The sequence below is a fragment of the Nannobrachium achirus genome (genome assembly GCF_963921795.1).
Source record: "Nannobrachium achirus genome assembly, chromosome: 13".
Lineage (NCBI taxonomy): Eukaryota > Metazoa > Chordata > Actinopteri > Myctophiformes > Myctophidae > Nannobrachium > Nannobrachium achirus.
In genome coordinates this window covers 32,508,064-32,530,596 of record NC_137833.1, presented here as the reverse complement: position 1 = coordinate 32,530,596, position 22,533 = coordinate 32,508,064, and the positions used below count along the sequence as shown (strand labels likewise).

General features: G+C 42.5%; 1 protein-coding gene across 1 annotated transcript in view; it reads left to right on the top strand.

The window, feature by feature from the left end:
- Positions 1-6,769: 6,769 nt before the first annotated feature.
- gfra1a (gdnf family receptor alpha 1a) overlaps positions 6,770-22,533 on the top strand; it is a gene marked incomplete at both ends in the record, with an annotated part of 117,117 nt that continues 101,353 nt past the window's right edge. Inside the window, 3 exons of the mRNA XM_080740684.1 lie at positions 6,770-6,809; positions 7,330-7,635; positions 8,384-8,464. Of these exons, the coding sequence (XP_080596810.1) occupies positions 6,770-6,809; positions 7,330-7,635; positions 8,384-8,464 (427 nt within the window). The remainder of the gene's footprint in view (positions 6,810-7,329; positions 7,636-8,383; positions 8,465-22,533) is intronic.

Below are 22,533 nucleotides of genomic sequence, written 5' to 3'. Positions count from 1 at the left end.
AAATCAGATTGCCCTGAAAATGTCTCATTGCATGCATCCAGTAATAATTAGCAATTAACAATTTGAAAGAACCCGTGCCTCCCTCAGGCCAAAATGTGACTTGGCACACAATAGTGTTTCTATAATCTAATAGACTGGATGAGCAATACTGATTTGGGTGACCCCATGGCCTGGCCTTCAGCACTACCCTTCTGCCAAAATTGCTACTCATTTCCTGATTGTCTTGGATGAATTTTCAATTATTGTATATGTACAGTAGTAGACAATAGACATGAGTGGAACTAACAATACCGAACTACTACAGTAGATTCTAAACTTGTCATCTAAGTAGAAGAAAACATATACTGTACCAGTGACGGGCAGCTACAGTACAAGTAGCTTATAGCTTAACTACATTTCTAAGTAGTATAACAGTACATTTGAATAAATGAATAAATAGACCAGCAAATTGCAATATTGTCCTCAATAGTGAGGGGACATTTTTTTAAACAATATGTTTATTCTTTTTTTTTACAGACATGTATACAAAACAACATAATACAAGACAATACTAGATCACATACAGACAAAACAGGCAAAAAAAAAGAAAATACAACAACATACAAAAAGAACAACCAAAAAACCTGACACTAACACGACACATAAGAATATTAAATAATTCTGATACAAAGAGCACATATACTATTTACACTATTTATGCCTGCATATTTGTTTGGTGGAAAGTTGTTCTTGATCATGAATTTGAAGAGAAAAACATATATATATAGAAAAATAAAAAGTGTCGATGTAGCCAGCTACAGTACTTTTGCCGTGTAGCCTGCTACATTTCTCTGTGGATAGCTTTGCTGTAGTTAGGGCTATATTTAATTGTGAGTAACTTGTAGCTTAACTAACTACATTTTCCAAGGAGCTTGCCCATCACTGCCTACCCCATGGCCATGAACTCAAATGTATAACAGCTGAATGTTTTGAGCTTTTGACCCAAAACTTGTGATCAGCCAAGCAATTTCCCTGAAGAAGACATCTTCTACTTCTTCTTCTTTCGTGTATCATCGTCCTTCATGATTGGTTTAAGGTCGAAACAAACTTTTTATCATAGCTATGAACTGTTTGACCTCTCTTCAATTGTATACCTTTGCACCCTGTTCAGCACCTCAGCACTGCTTGTGTTCGACCTTCCAGCCTGTTTTGTCTGCCGAGCAGTTTAAAAATCATTTTTTAAATACGAAAAAGTCAAATTCCTGTAGATTTTACGATTGAAGGCCCTGATCTGCAGATACTTTCCAGATCTTCTTCCTAATAGTAAAATCAACAGGAAGTTGGATCAGCATCCTGTCTCACATTTACAGCACCCATACGTGGTGTTGAATTCAGTAAGCATGCACTGATGATGAGTCCTGTGGATCTGTCATAGACCCCCGCTTGTTGTCAAACTTAGTAACTGCAAGTTCACTGATTCTCCTCACCAACCATTTCAGATGGCTCCTCTTCCTTTCTGCACCTGTTTGATTGGACTTGGACTCATTTCATTTGGCACTCATTGTTTTCTTTTTATTCATGTTTCAGTTGCTGCCAGGCTTTTCTCCCTTGTCTAAAGAATCTGTCAAAAAGCAGGTGGTTGGGTTCCCTTTGGAACCATCTCAGTCGAGTGTAGAACAGCTTGTGTGCTCCAATGTTGAGTCCCTTTGTTCCTCCTACTGAAGGTTTTTGAGGTGTAGGGTAGGCTAGATCTCAAAGTCCAGCACCATGCCGTTAGGGGAGGAAAGCACACATTTCAGATAGTATATAGCTATTTAATATTTTCATATAAGAGTAGATGCAATAATATATATACAATATATTGTAATAGGTTGCTGTAATAGCTTTGCTGAATGTCAATGGAGGAGCAAGGTAGACAGGGATGGGGGCTGGGGTTGAGACGTGAAAATAGGGGGACCCAGGTTAAAACACAGAACTTTGATGGTCGTGACTGGAATTGTCCGTCATCCTTTGAGTGTGAGTGTATTAGGACTTAGGAGAGGGTGTCTCTTATATTTGAGTGTTGAACATTTGTAGGCTAAGCACAGTCAGCTATCAATAACCTTAATTCACTGACTACAGAGCACCATGCCATAGATTTGTCACATCATTTTGACTTTGACCAGTTTCCCTGGGCGCCGCTGGTAAAGAATTCTTTTGATTCTGTGCCACGAAGCACATTAAAGTGTGAACGCCTGGTCATTTATACGACCTGAAGACTACATCATTCTGACGTTCATTTGCTAAATTAATATTACATATTGATTGAAGCTTTTCATAAATCACCTGACTGATGTGGCTAACCTTCCCCTAGCTGGCAGCATTCCCTTCGGAGAGTTGGAATTGCACAGTCATCAAATTATCAGCAGAGACAATTAGCTTAGTAACTCAGTCCAGTCATTCTGCTTTGTCCCTTTTCTCAGTTTTTGTGTAAATATGTATAGTAAATGTATCGGGTCCATGCTCAAGTTCCCTCAGCCCTATGTTCCCTCAATGTTAACCACTATGTCTAACCCTAATCCAAACCCTAACCTCAGTGAGGGAACATAGGTTCGAGGGAATATAGGCATGACCCCAATGTATCTTCAGCCACAAAGATCGGTTCAGATTTTCTCCATTCTCCAAATGGAACGCCCCCATTGCCTCTCTTGTTCTTTCTATATCTCCCTCCCCATTTGTCTCTTACAATTACAATTTAGGCATTTAGCAGATGCTCTTAATCCAGAGTGATTTACAATAAGCAAGGTAAATACATCAGTACATCAACATCAATACATCGAATGGAAATAAATAGTAGGGAAATCTAAGAAAAAACAGTTAGACCAAGCACCTATTCAGTAAAAACTTCATAAAAAATTATGACATAAAAAACAAGATGCAATCTAAATGACATGTATGGTCATTTGAGGGTAGGAACGTGCTACGGTAAGTGCTATGGGCTAAGGTGGAGTCTGAATATGTGAGCCTTCAGGACATGATCCACACAGGCAGAGATCAGGCAGTCTGTGGCTGTCCGTTCCCTAAAACACCCTGGGAAACAGTCCATGCGTCCTAGACTAGGCTATTTCTCCATTCTGGCTGTGGATTGGCCTCCCTCAACAGTCAGGACTACAGACTCACTCCCCTTTACCAATCTTACGATGCTGTCTGAAAACTCATGTTTTCAGGCTCACCCACTACCACTCCACCTACCTACCACTACCACCATTTAGTTTCCATGATTGTTTTTCTTTTCACTCTATTTACAGGACCATCTACCCTGTCGCTTTTGACTGAGGTTCATGCCATTTACTCTAATCTTGCAATGGTAAGCCGCGTTGGAAAATGCCTAAATTGTAAAATGTCATTCTCTTTGATTAATTCTCTCTCTCTCTCTCTCTCTCTCTCTCTCTCTCTCTCCCTCTCCCTCTCTCTCTCTCTCTCTCTCTCTCTCTCTCTCTCTCTCTCTCTCTCTCTCTCTCTAATCTCTCTCTCTCTAATTTACTGGTATTCTTGATAGATTCTTGATTGATTGGGAGCACAGTCAATGGTTTTAATGCAGAGAAAAGCTCATTGACATAGTCCAGCTTGTTTCTTTAACGAAGTGGGTTAGTGCACCTGATTCTCAAGTGGTTAGTGCCAATCAATGTATTGGTTGCAGAACATGTTGCTTCATCAATGTATATTCTATTAGATTGTTTATGTTGGTTGAATGTATATGCACATGTATTACACTTCTGGAGGCTTGGGGCACAAAGCCTACTTATCATGCTAAAAATAATAAGTAATAGTTCTTTGTGTGTTTGTGTGTACACGTATAATAACCTAATTTGGCTGTTGAAGCATGCAGCTGCCTCTCTTGTTGAACACAACAATCACATTTAGTGTGCAAGTAACAACTGACAGGTGATACAAGAGATGGATAGAAGCATGGAAGCCTTGCACTGTTGTGTAATGTACATTTTAAATGTGCTTAATAAGATTTTTTATCATCAACAATTAAACATCAGCTCAGAAAGGAAATCTATCTTATTGCTTTTGTGGATATCAAAAGACCTGATACATTAGTCTCTCTTAAATCTAAGAAAACTAATGATGGATGGCTATATTGATGGGATGGCACAAGCATAAAGCAGTCCATCCATACAGAGAAAGAAACTGGGCTTTATTTTGATACAACCAGTAGATGGCGATCGTCACTCGTGTCCACCACTTGTATCCTCTCTTTGCACTGTGTGTGTGTGTGTGTGTGTGTGTGTGTGTGTGTGTGTGTGTGTGTGTGTGTGTGTGTGTGTGTGTGTGTGTGTGTGTGTGTGTGTGTGTGTGTGTGTGTGTGTGTGTGTGTGCGTGTGTGTGTGTGTGTGTGTGTGTGTGTGTGTGTGTGTGAGAGAGCGAGAGAGAGCGCGCGCGCAACAGGTTTGTCAGATCAGCTAGAATTGTAGGCTACTGTGGTAGTCCGTTTCAAATATGTTTCAGTTTCGTAGGCTATCAGGCCGTGAATAGCTTATGGAATCAAATAAGGGTCTTTATTTGTTTAGCTTGTGATTTGTGAAATGGTTTTGTGTAAACCGATATGCTAATTTGCACGTGTAAAAATGTTTCATTGCTGCACTGCTGCAGAAAAGAAATGTGTGTGGGCTATGCGCACGATAAACAAGTTTTGTGAAAAGCCAATATTTGCATATGTCAGCGAATGAGCTTGATTATTGAAATTATAGTTGGCAGCTTCCATTGCGCGCCATTGACCACTGAGGAAACTGCACAGTCCATTGTTTAAGTGTGTTGCATTAAAGCAGGCTAAAACTGCGCGCGCGCGTGTGTGCGCGTCTTCTAGCTGTTTGTGTGGATGGATGGTAGGGCTAAATACAAAAAGCTAAGTAGAATTCATCCAAAATATAACGATATGTCAATTGAGAACAAAACGTTAGCGACCTTATTCCCAAACTCATTACCCTGGCCCTCTGTCCTTGTTAGCAGTGGTGGAAAAAGTAAGTAGACTATCAATAGGTCTACTGCAATGTAGAAATAATAGGATACTTTGTTACAAAAGTATTGGTATCAAAATGTAGGCTACTTAAAGTAGGCTACCAAAAGTAAAAGTAGGCTACTAAAATGTTTGAAAATAGCCGATCTACATGCTCACATTGTGAGCTAGATCTGCTATTTTTAAATGGGCTAAAGTAATTCATGTTTTTTTTATTTCTGCAAGTAACTATACTAACATTTTCAAATAAGTGTAATGGAGATGGAGTAAAAGTAGCCTACAATATTTGCCTCTGAGATGTAGGCCTATAGTAAAAGTATTGGAAGTTGGAAATACTGCAGTAAAGTAAAAGTAGCCTATAGGCCTACCTCAAAATTGTAGGCTACTCAAGTAGGCCTACATACGTCATTTACCAAGTAGGCCTAAGTCACTTTTCCACCACTGCCTGTTGTGAGCATGAGCAATAGGCTGAAATCCAAGCCCACGTAGACAGTATAAGGGACCAGTGCGTTTGGGATTGATTTCATAAGGTAATAGTCTATTAATGCAACCAAGCAATGCTGAGAGAGACACCCATATCTGCATTTATTGATTATATATCGCCTATAGTCGAAAGTTATGCTATTGATTGGCGATGATAGACGGTGCGGTGCGGTCGATAGAATGAGATAGGGCAATCGAAACATGATTGTGTTACTTATAGGCTACATCAAGGAATTCATGCAGTGGTGTAACGTAACTAAGTACATTTACTTTTCCAATTTTCTGTACTTTTAGTTTGAACTGAATGGTTATACCCTTTCAGCCTACTTCTCAGAAACAAATTTTACTCCACTACATTTATTTGAAAACTTTAGTTAAAGGCCTACTTAATTTTTAGATTTTGATTATATACAAAACACACAGTAGGCTATAACCACTTCAGCAGTAGCTAAGCATATATATTTTTCTGCCGTGGCCCATTGTGAGCTTGTAGATCTGCCATTTTCAAAATACTTTTTACATTTAAAATTAAATGGGACATTCTGAATAATGAGTAACCTACTTTTACTTTTGGTAGACTACTTTAAGTAGGCCTACATTTTTATGCCAATACTTTTACTCAAGTAGCCTATATTTTTAAATGACTTTTACTTGTAACGAAGTAGGCCTATTTCTACATTGCAGTATTGATAGCTTACATTTGAGTACTTTTCCCACCACTGGTCAAAAGTTATGCTATTGATTGGCGATGATCGACGGCGGTGCGGTCGATCTTGACTGAGATAGGGCAATCGAAAAGTGATTGTGTTACTTTTTTTTTTACACTAGAACGCATGCGAACTGAACTGGAATAACTGCGACTGGCCACCATGCCACTCTTGCTGAGTGCGCAGAGTGCGGTGGGGCTCCAGTGGCGCTCTGTACGCGCACAGACGCACAGAGAGTACAGCAGCATCACACTGCACTGTGGCTGGAGTTCCGAGGACACGCGCCCCGTTTGCTCTAAATCCCCTCGCCTTTGTTTCCTCGTGTTGATTAGAAAGGACCCCGTTTAGAGTAAGCCGGTATAATACACCAGAGACAATCTGGAGGATTCGGGATCACTTTTGGAGGTGGAATATCATCTCGCATGAAGCGAGCCGGATCTCTTCTCTATACGGTCCGGCGGAGCGCACAGCACAGCCCCGCTGTTTCTCAATGGATTTCAATACAGTGGAAGTACCCTGGGAATTAAATTACCGTTAGGTCGTTCTTTGTTTTACGCGATTTCCAACGAGGCTGTTGTTTTACATGGATAGAAGGACGATGATCCTCGCAGCTCTCTATGCCGTTTTACCTCTTTTAGGTAAGTTTATTAGACAGGCTTAATTGCTTAACATAAACATATTCAATGAATCCATGAGCAATATTACGTAGGCTATATTATGACAGAACGGAACTATATAAGTTATGTATGTCGGTGAGGGATCTGTGAAACTGAAAGAAAAAGTTTACAATGACACCATGCAGCTTCATTGCATGTTTTCTCTGGCTGCTCCACTGACGCTTTAAACCTACCCGAACTTTTGTTAAACTCCCATCATCGAACGATCAACCATAAACGGTCTACTGATTAAATATTGTTCTAAAACCACGAATATCAAGTATGCAATTTACAATCCCCCCCCCCCTGTAGACTCTCATCATGTTGCCCCGAAAATAGGCTGCCCCTGATCCTCCTTTAATCCCCGAAAGCAGCTTTAATGTGCTAAATTGCTGTATGTTTACTGTAAGCAAATGAAAGAATGCTATTATTATTATGATTCCTTATTTTAGTAATTATTATTATTATTATTATTAATGTATGTATTATGTATTATTTCCAGATGTGTTGTCCTATGCAGAGCAGAATGTGCTTGCCGGGTCCAACAGGCTGGACTGTGTAAAAGCCAGTGAGCAGTGCTTGAAGGAGCAGTCTTGCAGCACCAAGTACCGTACCATGAGGCAATGTGTGGCCGGTGGCAAGGAGAGCAACTTCAGCAAGGTGGCCGGCCTGGAGGCCAAGGACGAGTGCCGGAGTGTCATAGATGCGCTCAAACAGAGCCCGCTGTACAACTGCAGATGTAAACGGGGCATGAAGAAAGAGAAGAACTGTCTACGCATTTACTGGGGAATCTATCAGACATTGCAAGGTAAAGGTTATGGAGGAAGGACAGTAGATATAGGTGCTACTACACTAAGGGACATGGAGCTGTAAAATAAAAGTGGTCACAAATTCACAATACTGGCCTGGCACAACAGGTGCAAAGTTCTAAAACTATAAAACAGCATAAAGCTCTCAACTTCTCCCATAAATCAACTTTCATTCACATTTCAACCCTGCTGGATGTCCCGGGCGGCAAGATGCTGCTTTTTGACTTCCCTATTCATTTCCCTCGAAGGTAATGGTGCATGCAGGCCCTTAGTGCTTGGCCATACCATCTTAATGGGCCGGTTGTAGGGTGGTGGGGGGATATCGTCCCTAAACCGCGTCCAGGCCACAGTTGACTTCCAGTTGTGCAACACAGCTGACCAACCTACCTAATCAGGCGTGCGGCTATGTGCTGCCGAGGATATCGACTGACCCGAATAAACCCTGTCACATGCGGGCCAATGTGAGCGGGATGGGATGATAAACAATGGACACACGACAATGAGTCCACAACTCTGTTTATCCCCCCACACCCCTGCCTCCTCCACTCCATGTAGATGATAATGTACAGAGATATGCATATTATATGCAGTTTGCTGTGCAAAGTAGTCTTTTTCTATTCATCTGTGTCTACAGAGAAAAAAGAAAACTCAGTTGATTTAACTCTGAGGATTTTACTGTGGATCGGTCTGTCTGTCCATCCGTCTGTTTATCTGTGTCATTGCCTTGACCTGTAATATTCTTTATAGGCAATGACTTCCTGGAGGACTCGCCATACGAGACTGTCAACAGCCGTCTGTCAGACATTTTCCGACTGGCACCCATCATAGGTAAGGACGAGCGCCTGTACTCTCTGCAGTGCAGGAGCCTTACATGTATTGACACATGGCCATGTTGCCACTGGACTATGGCTTTCATATTGCTTCAAGCTGTGCATGCTCTCATTGAAGATTCTTCTGTCAAGTGTGTGTGTGTGTGTGTGTGTGTGTGTGTGTGTGTGTGTGTGTGTGTGTGTGTGTGTGTGTGTGTGTGTGTGTGTGTGTGTGTGTGTGTGTGTGTGTGTCCACCCTTCCACCCTCTCTCTCCGCTCCTCGTCTTCCTCCCTCACCTGACAACCTTCAAATGCCAGCTGTGATTGCCCTTCACGGGGAGCTATAGTTCTGAGTGCACCCTGCTGGTAAAAGAGGTGCTCATTATTATTCATTCAGATGGTTGAGAGGCCTGCATTTCTGTTATTTTCTAGTTATTGCTTTTTTTCGGATTTGGGTAGTTGTCTGCGTTGTCTGATTTATACTGGGTCTTTAACCCAACTGTCTGTTGCAATCCGCTATAATAGAATGAATAAGACCATGCACCACGGGGAAGAGTACATTTGCTGTTACATTTTTTTGCATGATGGCACTGTTACCAGTGGCCTCTAGATGGCGATGTTATTCCCTTATTGGCCAGTGCACCACAGGTGCACCTTGGGTGTCCACAGTGAGGCTGTGTTGACTGTTTGAAGGTTTGACATGTGAACGCACTGCGTTGAGGCAACTGCTGAGGTTTTGGTTGTTAAATGTGAGCCAATGAATAGCACGATGAACCAGAGACATGCTCTAACCCCCATCTTCAAAGAACACAGACTGACATTTTCATGGTTTGTTCAGGAGAGGTAACTTTTTTGCCTTTCTGTTATATCAGCAGTTCTAATACAAACAGCCTGATTTGCTTAAAAGTGTGTTTGTCAAATGGCAAGTCACTACTCACTACCCAAAAGTGTGTTAGTATTCTGGCACGAACAGGATAAGGCTGTGCTGTGTCATCTAAAATAATGAGTTGTTTTACGATTGCCAGAAAAATGTTTGAGTCACTTTGACTAGAGCATAATTTAAAGGCTGTGCATTACACCTTCTTTAAGGCCCACAGTCTGCAATTTCTACACAGTTCTACACTCCATAGCCAGAAAGCCAGGGAGAAAAGAAAAAGCTTCCACATCACCCGTAACTGTCACAGGCCTTTAATGTGCCTGCCCTGCCTGGCGAGTCGAAGCACAGCCTGGAGCCATCAGAGCAGAAGCATATGTAGCACAGGATCATAGTTCACACCACCCGGCATGTAACAACCCTCAACACATCCCCTGGCCTGAGCAATAGGCTTTCCATGAGCTGGGAAGGTGGAGAGAGATTTACGGGACGACGCTCAGCCGGTGAAGGTGCTCCTTATTTGCTGTCTAAAAACCTCTTTATGTTGATCGACGGCTTCTGTGTTTCTGTCCCTTGCTCTCTCTCTCTCTCTCTCTCTCTCTCTCTCTCTCTCTCTCTCTCTCTCTCTCTCTCTCTCTCTTCCTCTCCCGCCTTCTCCCTCTCGTTCTATCTCTCTCTTGGCAGTGCAATGATAAGATGCTTTGAGGCTCTGTTGTTAAAGCATGGTATGGGGGGACAGTGCGCGTGCTGGGGTGGGGGTCAGGGTTGATGGGAGCAGGCAGTAATGGTAGAAAGGAAGAGACGAGGCCGGAGGGAGGTGTTAGGTGGGAGTGGGTGAGTGAAGGAGTATGGGGCTGTTAAGTCTGACATCATTTTGTAGGCGGAGGAGAACTTTTGGGGCCAAAAGGCCCCAGCGCCCATGAATCTTTTTACTATTTTTACTATTTACTAATTATTCTTCTCTTTGTTGTTGAAAGGAAAGTGTTAGAATTATACTTTAGTCGTTATTTTTGTCTCGGATCTGTTGAAATAGCGAGGGACAGATATTGACAATAAATCTGCTTGGAGGTCTGACTACAAAATGATGTCACGGCTTAAAAGCCCCATAGTGAGAAAAGGGGTAGGCAGGAAGCGGGTGTAGGAGGAAAAGATACCAGGGAGAAGGAGAGGGGAGAAAAACAGATTGTGGTTAAAAGAGAGACGACAAGCAAAGGATGGGATGGGATGGGATGGGAAAGGAATCGGAGTGATGTGGTGGTATGTCAGGGCTCACTTTTGACAGGTCAAGCAGCCTTGTAATTTTTGTTTTCTTAGCCTTAATAGAACACCGTAAACAGAAATTCAAACTTCAGAAACATTTTTTTTTACAAAAAGTTGATCTAGCTAGAAGTGTGCTCTCTTAGGGAGTGGGTTTCCTCTTAAATGCTTCATTTTGCCAAGTTGCTATACACCTGCAGCTGGGAGCGATTAGTCTTGTGTCTACAGATTGCAGAGGTAATGAAGCGTATTTAAATACCAGTCTTCTCTGTCACAATGTGACACTCGCTACTTAATTAAACCGCCATAGCTTCATTTTCTGTTATATGGCAAATGAATGCTTCAAACAGAATGAATGTTACAACACTGTCGGTACAATCTGGGATTCTCAAACCACTTTCTTGTCTTCTCAATCTAATGTCTTAATGTCAAATAATATATTAATGAACATAAATTGAGAATACCTCCTTCTAGCCCTCTTCTTAGATATTTCCGTATTTGTATACCTAGCATTTTGCCTCTTTCTAGGATCACAGAAGCACTGTCTGGGCTCTGTGGCTCTGATCCATGTATCCATGTCTTCACTGTTGGTTGCTTGTCATTTTGGTATCCAAGAAAACTAAGTTTATTTTATGGCTACAGTACACTTGTGCATTACTCTGGATAAGAGTGTCAGCTAAATAGTTAAAATCAAGAACCTAAATTACATTCCCAAGGCTCTATGAATATCGGTTTGCCTTTGTCTCTGTGAGGCCGTAAGAATACAGTATGTAATCCCTGGCTGTAAGAACAATGGCTGCCCTAATGAATCTCTAATTCACTAATAGGCTGTATACTGCTGACTGAAACCACTATTCTCTAGTGGCAGACACACACAAAGTGTACTAATCCAGATTTACACACACACACGCACGCACGCACGCACGCACGCACGCACGCACGCACACACACACACACACACACACACACACACACACACACACACACACACACACACACACACACACACACACTTAAAATGTATACGATCCATGCACACCTGTGGGTGTCTGTCTAATTTAGTGACACATTAGACCTAATGTCCCTTTATATATACAATCCACATATGGCCTTGCATACTTTTACTGTGTACACCGTCTTTGGTAATTTCTTTGTATGTTTTACTGTGCGGGATAGTTACTTAAAAAAAGAATAACAAACTGAATTAATGAGTGTTACTTATCAAAGTGTACACAGAGTTTTCAGTGCTGCATATATGACATTGATTTTTGTTTTGGAATTGAATATACGGTAGGTATTGTGGCGAATGAGCACATTATACAATTCATCTTTATTCCCATTCTACCTCTCCTTCTCAACCACTCTTGAACCATTGAAGTACTACAAATGACAAAATGAATGAGTGCCTCAGTTAGTGCAGGGAATGCTGGAACCGGGGTCGGATTCGAACCCAGGTCGTCAGGCTCTCAGTGAGCATATTCCTTTCCTCTCTCTCTGCACTGACCTAATCTAATCATAAGGCCTACACTGACATCATTAAGAGTTGATAGGCTATGTATTTTAAGTGAGTCCTCACGGATTTGGAAGAAATGATGGACAAAAGCCTAGCTTATAAATTTGCCAGCTGTGCGCGCGCACACACACACACACGTGCGCACACACTCACACTCACACACAGCCTCTCGCAGGATAGATATTGGTTACCAAGTCACACGAGGATAGGATGGCGCTGGAGGAGCTTGTGAGGAGCGCTGAGCCGGCTGGCGTGCACAAACCAAACACACACACACACACACACACACACACACACACACACACACACACACACGCCGATGCTGTGAGTGGGATAGGCTACTGTCAGACTGTCAGTCCTGAAGCAGTCCAAAAGAGAATATGTTCCTGGACTCATTAATTAAATTACAGAGGTGACGTGACTTGGGCTAGTCCCGTTTGGGCGGTGTAGCGATAAGGCGAAGTAGCGATAAGGCTTCATCCCATTCATGCGTTTATTGTGCGCTTGCCCAGGCTTTACGGCCTAGGCATAAATATAATGATTGCATTCACCACGGCTTCGTAACTCGCGCGGCGCTCCGCCGGCCGCACGGCCCTGGCCCACTCTTCGCGGGCACTCGCGCCTGCGGCGCTCGGGCGCGAAGAGCAGGACCAAGGTCCGCTGGCCTTCACGCCGCTTGCAATGTCGTGGACAATAACTGTGACATATCGCCTTATCGTTACACCGCCCAAACGGGATTTTCCCCGTGACTTGCGACTAGCTGTTGTCGAGTCTGTCAGTATGTGTGTTTGTGAGTCCCAAGTTGACTTGGGAGCAGGCACATAAATTGCCAGCTATACGCACACGCGCGCACACACACACACACACACACACACAGGTGCAGTTAATTTTGTTACCGTAATTATTTTTAGATTTTTATATTAGTTGCAGATCAATCAGTCAGCTCCTTATGGGCACATTTATGCTGAACCTTTTTAGACTATAATTCACTTAGTTAAAACATTGAATACAGGAACACAACCCGAATGTTGCATCATTGACAAAAGGAACACCTTAAAAATAGAACCGGTTAAAGCCTGATTTATCCTAGCTGAAGTAGCTACTAGCTGATCTATAATTTGTGGGCTTATATCTGCTATTTGTGGCTTTAGAATTAGGGAAAGGGTCTGGACTCTGGATGTGCAGGGGACAATAAAAAACTGTCTGATAATCTTGGATATTGCAGTGGACAGCACTGACCACTGTCCAGCCATGTCCACTGCAATGCATCTCATGCCGTATTAGGGTTGATTTGACAGTTAAAGGTACATTCAGGGAAACTTAGTGAAAAGCCTGGTCTCTTATAGCCTACTTTTCATTGTCAAATACTTTCAGGTGCATATCGATACCCCCAAGATTACATTATATACAGTAGTTTGTGTTGGTATTTTCTGTCATAAGCATAGAGGAACATTAGTTTAACAATCAATCCCCAGCCCTAACTTGACTTTAAATTGAAGCTAGAACTCTAACAAGTACATTTAGCACATCACTCATTCTTAAGGCTCCTATATTTCCAGTGAAATGTGATTTGTTGTGAAATGATTCCATCTCTAAAACTGGAAACTGTGAATGCAAACTATACAACAGACAGACTGACACAACACCCATTTAACACATTGATGATGTGATTATACTTATTCCCTTCTATTTTGCCTTTCTCCTTGTGAGGACAAAAAGGAAAATCCTGTAAAGTGAATGAATTGTAAAAAAAAAGGATATCCATGTGTTAAGAGCAATTGTGACCACAAATGTTGTAAAAATGATAGCAGTGTGCACATCTTTATGTTCACCTGCTTTAATACTTATAGTCTTTTATTATAATATGTTGTGCTGTGTTCAGTCTGAATACTTCCATTCAAGAAGTGTGTGTGTGTGTGTGTGTGTGTGTGTGTGTGTGTGTGTGTGTGTGTGTGTGTGTGTGTGTGTGTGTGTGTGTGTGTGTGTGTGTGTGTGTGTGTGTGTGTGTGTGTGTGTGGGGGGGGATGTTTGTGTGTGCGTGAACGTGTGCGTGCACTACTAACAGAACCCAGAACTTTGACGGCTAGCTCTGACTGTAGCCACATACGACACCATAAGCTCACCATAACCTTGTGTCTGTCTGTACTTGAATGATTTGTGATTACACACCCATTGTAACTTCAAACTCCATTTTAACCATGATAGATTAATTAAAAGTTTTGATTGTATTACATTTTTTCAATTTTTCCAAAGAATCTATCATGGTTAAAATGGTGTTTGAAGTTACAAAATGTGTTACGTTAATGTAATTTATTTATAGCTGGATCTCAGGGTTGGGTCGTTTGTAATCGGGCTTCTCTGATATAGTTTCTTGTGTTTTTCTTTCTTTCTCTGTGTGTGTGGGGCTAATCTCGCAAACCACAGTAAAACCAGTTTCACAACTTGAAACCCAGTTGAATTGAGTAGGGCCTAAGATGTTAGTACTTGTTATGGCTGTTAAATGAAAATGAAATAAACTGCACTGCAGTCACAATGGCCGTCTATCCTCTGGTCTAGACTTATCGCACAGCATAGCACCATAGAAGCTCAGCAAGGCCAGTGGATTAATGATGTTTTGACCAATCTCATAGCAAGGAGAGCAAGATTGCTGACATCTTTGACCAATTACATTTCACCACAGGTAAGCACTGAACCAAAACATACCCACCCACCCGTACATTACCTGTCAGCTACTGATAACAGCCAATCTATATGAGTTTGAGTAGCCTAGATATAAGAGCATCAATTTTCCTTGTTGTGCTTTAGTCACAATCGGCTGCGGGCCAAATCAGTCACCAACCATCAGGGCCAGGCCATTGGTAATTGTCCTGAAATCCCCCCATGGCGGATCTACCAGGCATGACATGTACACACAGTAAAATCCTGAGTTAATTTAACTGTGATGGTAAATTTTTGCAAGTTAAATTAACACTCGATATTTTTTGCTGTGTAGCGGTTTGTGTTCGTGGTTAGGGAATAAATGTAATGAGGGCAATCAATCTCCATGAACCTAAAAGAACTGTGTGTGTTTGTGTGTCAATTTACTTTCTTTATTCGATGGCTCCAAGCGCTCTCTGTTTTACCCTCTCCTCTCACTGCTGTGTGTGTTTCTCTGAAGTGCTACCTGTATTGAAATCAATGTTCAGTGTTTCAAAGCCTCATTGAATGCTTCTGCTGGCTGTGGAACTGCTGAATGCCTTCTCATTAGGAGGGAAGTGGGTGTTTTGTGTTGGAGTGTTGCTTTGTACTGTCACAAGGGCACGTTTATAATATACTCACAGAGACACACAGACAGGCACGCGCGCGCATACACATACGCGCACACGCACGCCCGCACGCATGCACGCACGCACGCACGCACGCACACACACACACACACACACACACACACACACACACACACACACTCAACCCATGTACACAAATACAGGCAAACAAAGCCACAGACAGCAGTACCACTCAAAGGACAATGCATATCGTCACTGTCCGGCTAGCCTCGGAAACCCAGGCTTTTATTTTGGCGATACTGTCGGGTAGAAACCTTGTATCTCCAAATTTCAAATGTGAATGTTTTTTCATAAAAGTAAAGCCATGCTTCATAACACAAGACTGTCGCACATAGTGAAAATAGCAGATCTATGCGAGGCGTTGTGTGCTTGTAGAGCAGCTATTTTCACTAGTTAAAATCTTTTTTTAAATGATAAATACAAAACAAACGGTTTTGGATATACACCCGACAACAAGGATAGGTTTCCATGGCAGTATATCATAATCATTTTCATGCTGTGGCTTGTTCCAGTTTGTGATTGAGTCATTTAAGGCGATGTTGATATAATTTCCATCAGAACTAAGATGTTATGAAAAGTTCTATAATGTGCTCCCTACAGTGAATTTAGAGATTTTTCTGGTGGAGCGCCATGTCCGCTCATGGGAGCCCTGTAACACAAGTAATGAGTATTTGTCTCCTTTGTATCTCCGTTCTCCTCTATGTATGCTCACAAAATCGTTGCTCTGCGCTCCATAGTTAATGTTATGCACGTTATTTGGATTGTGATAAAGATAAGATAATATTGTTAAACTGAACATGATACTCTGATATCATTGCACCAAGCACAGACACTGCCTTTTAAAAGGGTGCCGTTGTTTAAACCCACAGAGGAGACGTTGATATTAAATCGATCGTTTTAATCTTTCACAATTGGCATCTGGGTAGAACTCATAACATTCGCAAATACAAGAGGTTACGTTTTCTGTAACACTGAAGTCAGTCATCCATGCTGGCATTGATTTCACTGAGCTCTCTGCTGTGATATAACTCCCCCTTTAAAAGACGACCGGGGCCTATTTAGTTCAATGATGGGCTTTTATTAAACTCTCTCAATAACAGGTTAACTAAAAGTCTCAAATAAATCTCCCAGTCTCTACGAGCAACAGGTCCAACTGAGTCTCAAAACTGGAACAACATGATGCGATTCCTTTAATGCGGAAGGAATCCCTATGACATCCACCTCCTACAATCTGATCAGCCCCTTGTGATCAGATTGTGTATCATTAATGGCCACAAATCACGAAAGAGAGAGAGAGAGAGAGAGGGAGAGGGAGGGAGGAGGAGTATTTTCTTCTTCAGATGCATGTTGACTAGCGTTACTGCCCAGCCAAAGGGGAAAGGGAGGCAGGTGGATGGATACGCTGCCTGGCCTTATTCACTTTGCTGTGTTCATGACTGCTTGCTGTTGAGAATAATTTAAAAACCTAACCGAGCTACAGTACTTTTCTATACCTCCATCATCCCTCATTGCTGCTCTCTGTGGTCTACTTCTACTTGCATTGGGGGTGGCTGTAGGTCAGTGGATAGAGAGGCTGTCTGGTAATCAGGAGGTCACCGGTTCAAAGAGGTCACCCATCTTTGGGTCCTTTTCCACCGGCAAAGAACCGGTTCGGGTTCTTTCTCTCGCCTATTGGATGAAAAAGAGGTGAGCTTTTCCACCGAGAACCGAGTTGGTTCTGAACCGTAAAAGTTGGTTCGCGGCTGGGTCGCAAGAACGAACTAAGGTTCCTAGAAAGTTGCCATCCCACAGGCGGGAGAAAGAACCTGAACCGGTTCTTTGCCGGTGGAAAAGGCCCCTGAGCAAGACTTTATGTAAGCCCTGACAGCTCCCCACCGAGTGTTCATCACGTTCATCTGAGCAATCCATCTGCTGGGCGAATGCAGAAAAGTAATTTAACCTCCGCTGAGGTCTTCTGTACCATAATTTCTGATAATTCTCAGTTTTACTTAAACTCTGAGAGTGCAAAATGTAAACAAATGGACCCTTTGGGTTGCAATTTTACACTCAGTTACAAATGGATAAATGAACACTTACCATTTAATTCGCTATATAGACCCAGAGGGTAAAACAATCGCCAAATATATAAGGTTAACCTCTTAAAAGTACTTACATCACATATAACTACTTAAATTGTATGTTTTCATTGGCCAAAACATAGCATATCTACTAGCTCACAACATGACGTGCTGTGATCTATTTCTGAAAGCTTAAGTGGATAATAGCAATGTTATGAACCTCACATTCCTGAAATGTTGGGGTTTTCCCCTCTCTGTTTACAGTGGAAAATCACATCTGTTACTATGTTTTACCTTGAAACGGAATCTAAAGTGAAGGATTATTTGTTTAAATGGTGTATAAACGCTCTGGCTGTGTGCCACAGGGGTATAGCAGGAGTACGCAATCTCTGTGTTTCCATATAAAAGGCCATTTTAATGTCACCTGATTGTCATTTAGTGGCCACACGGTGCCAGATGAAAAAAAAGGAAACTGAGATTGGGGGGGCACGTAAGGTAATAGCCTGACTGGGCGTCAGCCAAAAAGTGACTGGACAGAAATAGTTGTGGCTAAATGACGGGGCGGCAGCAGGGAAATACAGATAAGGACATCAAAGGATCCCCACCGTGCCAATGCTGAATAGAGATGAGTTTGCACGGCCGCGTCATCTCAACCGGGGACCCACGGCCTGACCTTTTTTATAGTAAAAATTGTTTGGCAGTTTAAAGATGACAATATATCAGCCCGGAGATATATTGGGGGCATTTATCTCAAACCGCAGTTAGTATTTCAAAGCTCTTACGGGGGAAGAGTCTGGTGTTGAAGATTTAACGGATAGGCTACTTAGAAATACTCCAACTCACTTTTTTTCTTTTCTTTCCCTGAAATCACACTGCAGCCAATATTTCCCCTATCATCAGTGTTCAAGGACATCAGTAAACTCTGCCTGGAGGCACCTGCATGGATTACAAACTTACTTTACGTGTTGATGCTACAGAAACTTTTAACAAGGATCTGTGCAATGATCAGATAGCCCATAGTCCTTTGGACATATATTTGGCTTTGACCCTCAACTCTTCCCGTCCTTCAGCTCTCTTGTGACCATGATTTGTCAAATTCACACATCTATATACTGTAATATCACCCCCTCACTTATGGAGGCATTTTAGGGCTGCTTAAGCTTATAGCCCCAATACGCCAAAGCTCAATATTCTTGCCTCTTCTATCTGTCAAGACTTACTGAAGTAAACCTTGAAGCTGTGTGCGTGCGCGCATGCGTGCGAAAACATCTGTAGTGCGTCGCCTGGCTGACAGTCCGTGGTAGTACCTCCTCTCTGTGTTCACTCTCTCTCTCTCTCTCTCTCTCTCTCTCTCTCTCTCTCTCTCTCACTTCTCTCACATAAGTGTGTCTCTCCTCCATATGTAACTCATGTTCACTCCATTGACCTTTCTTTGTCTCCTCCTCTTATGGAATTTGTGTGTGGCATGGTGTGTGTTATGCTGCCTTTCAGTTATGTCATGGTGTGTGTGTGTGTGTGTGTGTGTGTGTGTGTGTGTGTGTGTGTGTGTGTGTGTGTGTGTGTGTGTGTGTGTGTGTGTGTGTGTGTGTGTGTGTGTGTGTGTGTGTGTGTGTGTGTGGAGGGGGGACTATAGTAGGTGCTGGATGCAAGTATGAATGTGAATTTCTTTGCAAGTGTGGGTGCACTGCAGTGAGTGTACGAGAGAGAGAGAGAGAGAGAGAGAGAGAGAGAGAGAGAGAGAGAGAGAGAGAGAGAGAGAGAGAGAGAGAGCAGCTAGCTACTGACTTACAGAGGTAGAGAGCTGAACATGTTGTATCTTTTACAGTGAGAGAGTTTACTGCATGTCTGTTTTTATCCCAGAGAGGTTGAATGAGCACTCAGCAAGGCTTCTCAATATACTGTTTGTTGTGGACACAGTCCACAGTCAACCACCCTTGACCACCAAATAGCTCTGCCAGAGCCATTGAGGGGGTCGGAATGCCTTGCTAAAGGGCACCAAGGTAGAAGCCCCTGAGCTACAGTATATGACATGTCTTCTTAACACATCGACTGCCCACCAGGAGGCGCCAGTCATCCCCTCTGAGTGCCCCCATAGCACTTCCATAGAAGAATACGAGGCCCTGTTGCGTCAATGCATGCGTGATGACGTCACTTGGTCACATGAGCGCAGACAGGATGTTATTGTGTAACTTACTGTATGGGCTAGTGTTAATCATAGCTGTTCACTGCCGACCAAAATTTGGACATTTTGTCGCACGCGGCCACAGTTTTAGCCATAAAACAAACATCGGAGATAAAGGGCTTTAAAGATGGGGAAATGCATTGGAGTATACGGAGAAAAACGGCCGCGCGATGCTCTCAGCGTCGACTCGAAGCGACTAGCGGCTAATGGGCAGTGATGGGCAGTAGCGAGCTACCAGTAGCGACGCTACATAGCTTAACTACATTTCTCAGTAGCGTCACGGTAGCGCAGCTCCTTTTGAACCAGCGTAGCTGTAGCGTAGCGGAGCTATTTTTAGACTCCAGTAGTGACGTAGCGTGCAACAAACGCTACACGTTACTATCCCGGCGAAATTTGACTGCTAAATAAAGTTTGTGAGGAAAATAATTCCCAACAGATCCCCAAACATGTTGTTCTGCACAGCGCTGCATGCTTTCACTTCATTTCAACGAACCTCCTCTGTGTTGAGAACGAGAAGCGACAGCGACTGAAGCGAGACACTTCAGCCCGCATCTAGAGGGATTTATGGCTCTTTGAAGTGAGACCGAGCCAAGGATCTGTCTCACTATGCGCTCTCTACTACGCACTCTCTACTGCGCGAACCGGATCCCATCGTTCACTTCAAAGAGCCGTTCAAAAGATTCAATTCGTTCGCGAACGTCCCACCTCTGCATGCCCGCACCATGTTCAAGGAATGTCTGAGAAGTGAGAACAACTGACATACAAGCTCACATCGCGTTGCAAATGCCAACATTGTGAGCTTGTAGATCTCCGGGGGCGGAGCATAAATCAGGCTTCAGCCAGAGATGGACAGTACTCGAAGTACTTGAGTAAGAGTACAGAGTATACTCCTGGTCACACTCCAATCCACGGTAAACTCAGTCAAAATGTTACAAGTAAGAGTAAAAAAAGTACTTGCTTTTAAATAAACGTATGTATTCAAGAGTGCATACCGGTACATGCTTTTAAAAATAAGCTACTTGAATTACAAATAAAAGTAAAAGTACTCAAGTACATTTCCACCGCTGGCTGCAGCTTATCAACTGTTTCGACAGCACACAAGTCACTGCAGTGCACTCTTTTGTCCACGGCTAACTAATGACAGTACCAGGGGTCTTCAACAGGGGGTCTGCGACCCCTAGGGGGTCCGCGGAGGTACTGCAGGGGGTCCGCAAAATTATTGCTTAAAAAAAAAAAGATTTCAAAAAATGTTTTTTTGTTTTTTTACATTTATGTTAAAAAAATAATCATGATTCTATCCATTTTGAATAGCTTGAATACATGATTACTATGCAATTGACAGATTGTTGATATTATTGACATTGGTTCTCAGTTAATAAGTAGTATGTTTAGAAATGGTAGTGGTACGGCCCACCCTGCTCGCTGTAACTTGTACATATTTAAAATAAAAAATATGTCATAGCCCCGACCCCCCCACCCTACGAGGTGGTAGGGTAGGGGGTCCCTGCTCCATCTTCCCATCAGTTTGGGGGTCCCCGACCTGAAAACGTTGAAGACCCCTGACCTAGACAAATATAAATAAAAGACCAAAACTGCATCAAAAATTATCATCTATAAAAACATTGGTCAAATTGACTATAGTAAAAGAGGCACACATTGTGAAAATGGCAGATCTACAAGCTCCAAACGCCTTGTGTTCCAAGGCGTTGTGAGCTTGTAGATCTGCTATTTTCACAATATTTATCGGTGGAACAGAGTGAAACTAAATGTAATGCCTCAACTCCTAATTCCAATTGATTGTCAGGGTGGGGTCCCCAGTTCAAAAAGGATTTTTGGGGGGGTCACAGCCTGAAAAGGTACACATTTAATGTGTACGTAAAGTAAATTAAAAAAAGTAAATTAAAGGATGACACAAAAAGCCAGACATAAGGGCTTGTTTCCAGTTTTATAATAATCAACCGAACTGAGCATTTTTTGCCAGCCTATTTGTTTGGTGGAAAGTTGTACTTGATCATGAAGTTGATAAAAAAAAAAAAAAAAAAAAAAAAGTAGCTTTGTAGTAGTTAGCTACTTTTGCCGTGTAGCTTGTAGCTTGCTTTGCTACATTTTCTGTGGGTAGCTTCGTTGTAGCTTAAGCTATATTTCATCAAGGGTAGCTTGTAGCTTAGCTTACTACATTTTCCAAGTAGCTTGCCCATCACTGCTAATGGGCTACATCCAGGCGTAGCCCCGACCTAACGGTGAGATATAAAGTTATACTGTAATTACAGTAAACGCGTCCAACGCGTCGTGGGCCTCCAGCGACATCAAAGAAATTGTCGCGTAGACACCTCGTGGGCACCCGCTGTGTTAAGAGTCTTGCTCAGGGACACTGGAATCAAACAAGTAGGCTAGGGGCTCTGGTTCCCCAGGCGGGTTCCCAACCATTCAGCTATGCCGCCCCCAAATCTCCCCCTTTATCACATATACAATATATGCTTAGTTGACCGGTGTCCCCTTCAGGTTCTTTTTTTCCCCTCTGCACCAAATCTCATCGCCAAAAATAGTCGATCTACTACTATCTCACATTCACAATGTGATGCGTTGTGAGCTTGTATGTCGGCTATTTCCTGTGAATGTTCGCTTGTTTTCCCTGAGTATTTTAATATTACAAGTAGAATAGGGATGGATTCTTGTGGTTAACTTCATCAGGATTCAAACATTCCACTCTAAAACCAGTAAGACTCCTGAGATAAGCGACCGTCAGGTCGCATACACAAACTTTGGAAGGCCAGATCCATGTTGATGACATGACTGTAGAGATACTGTGTACCGTGTCCAAAAATGTATTTTTCAAAAATCGTCCAGATGGTGGCGCTAGATGGGACAGATGCATTTTG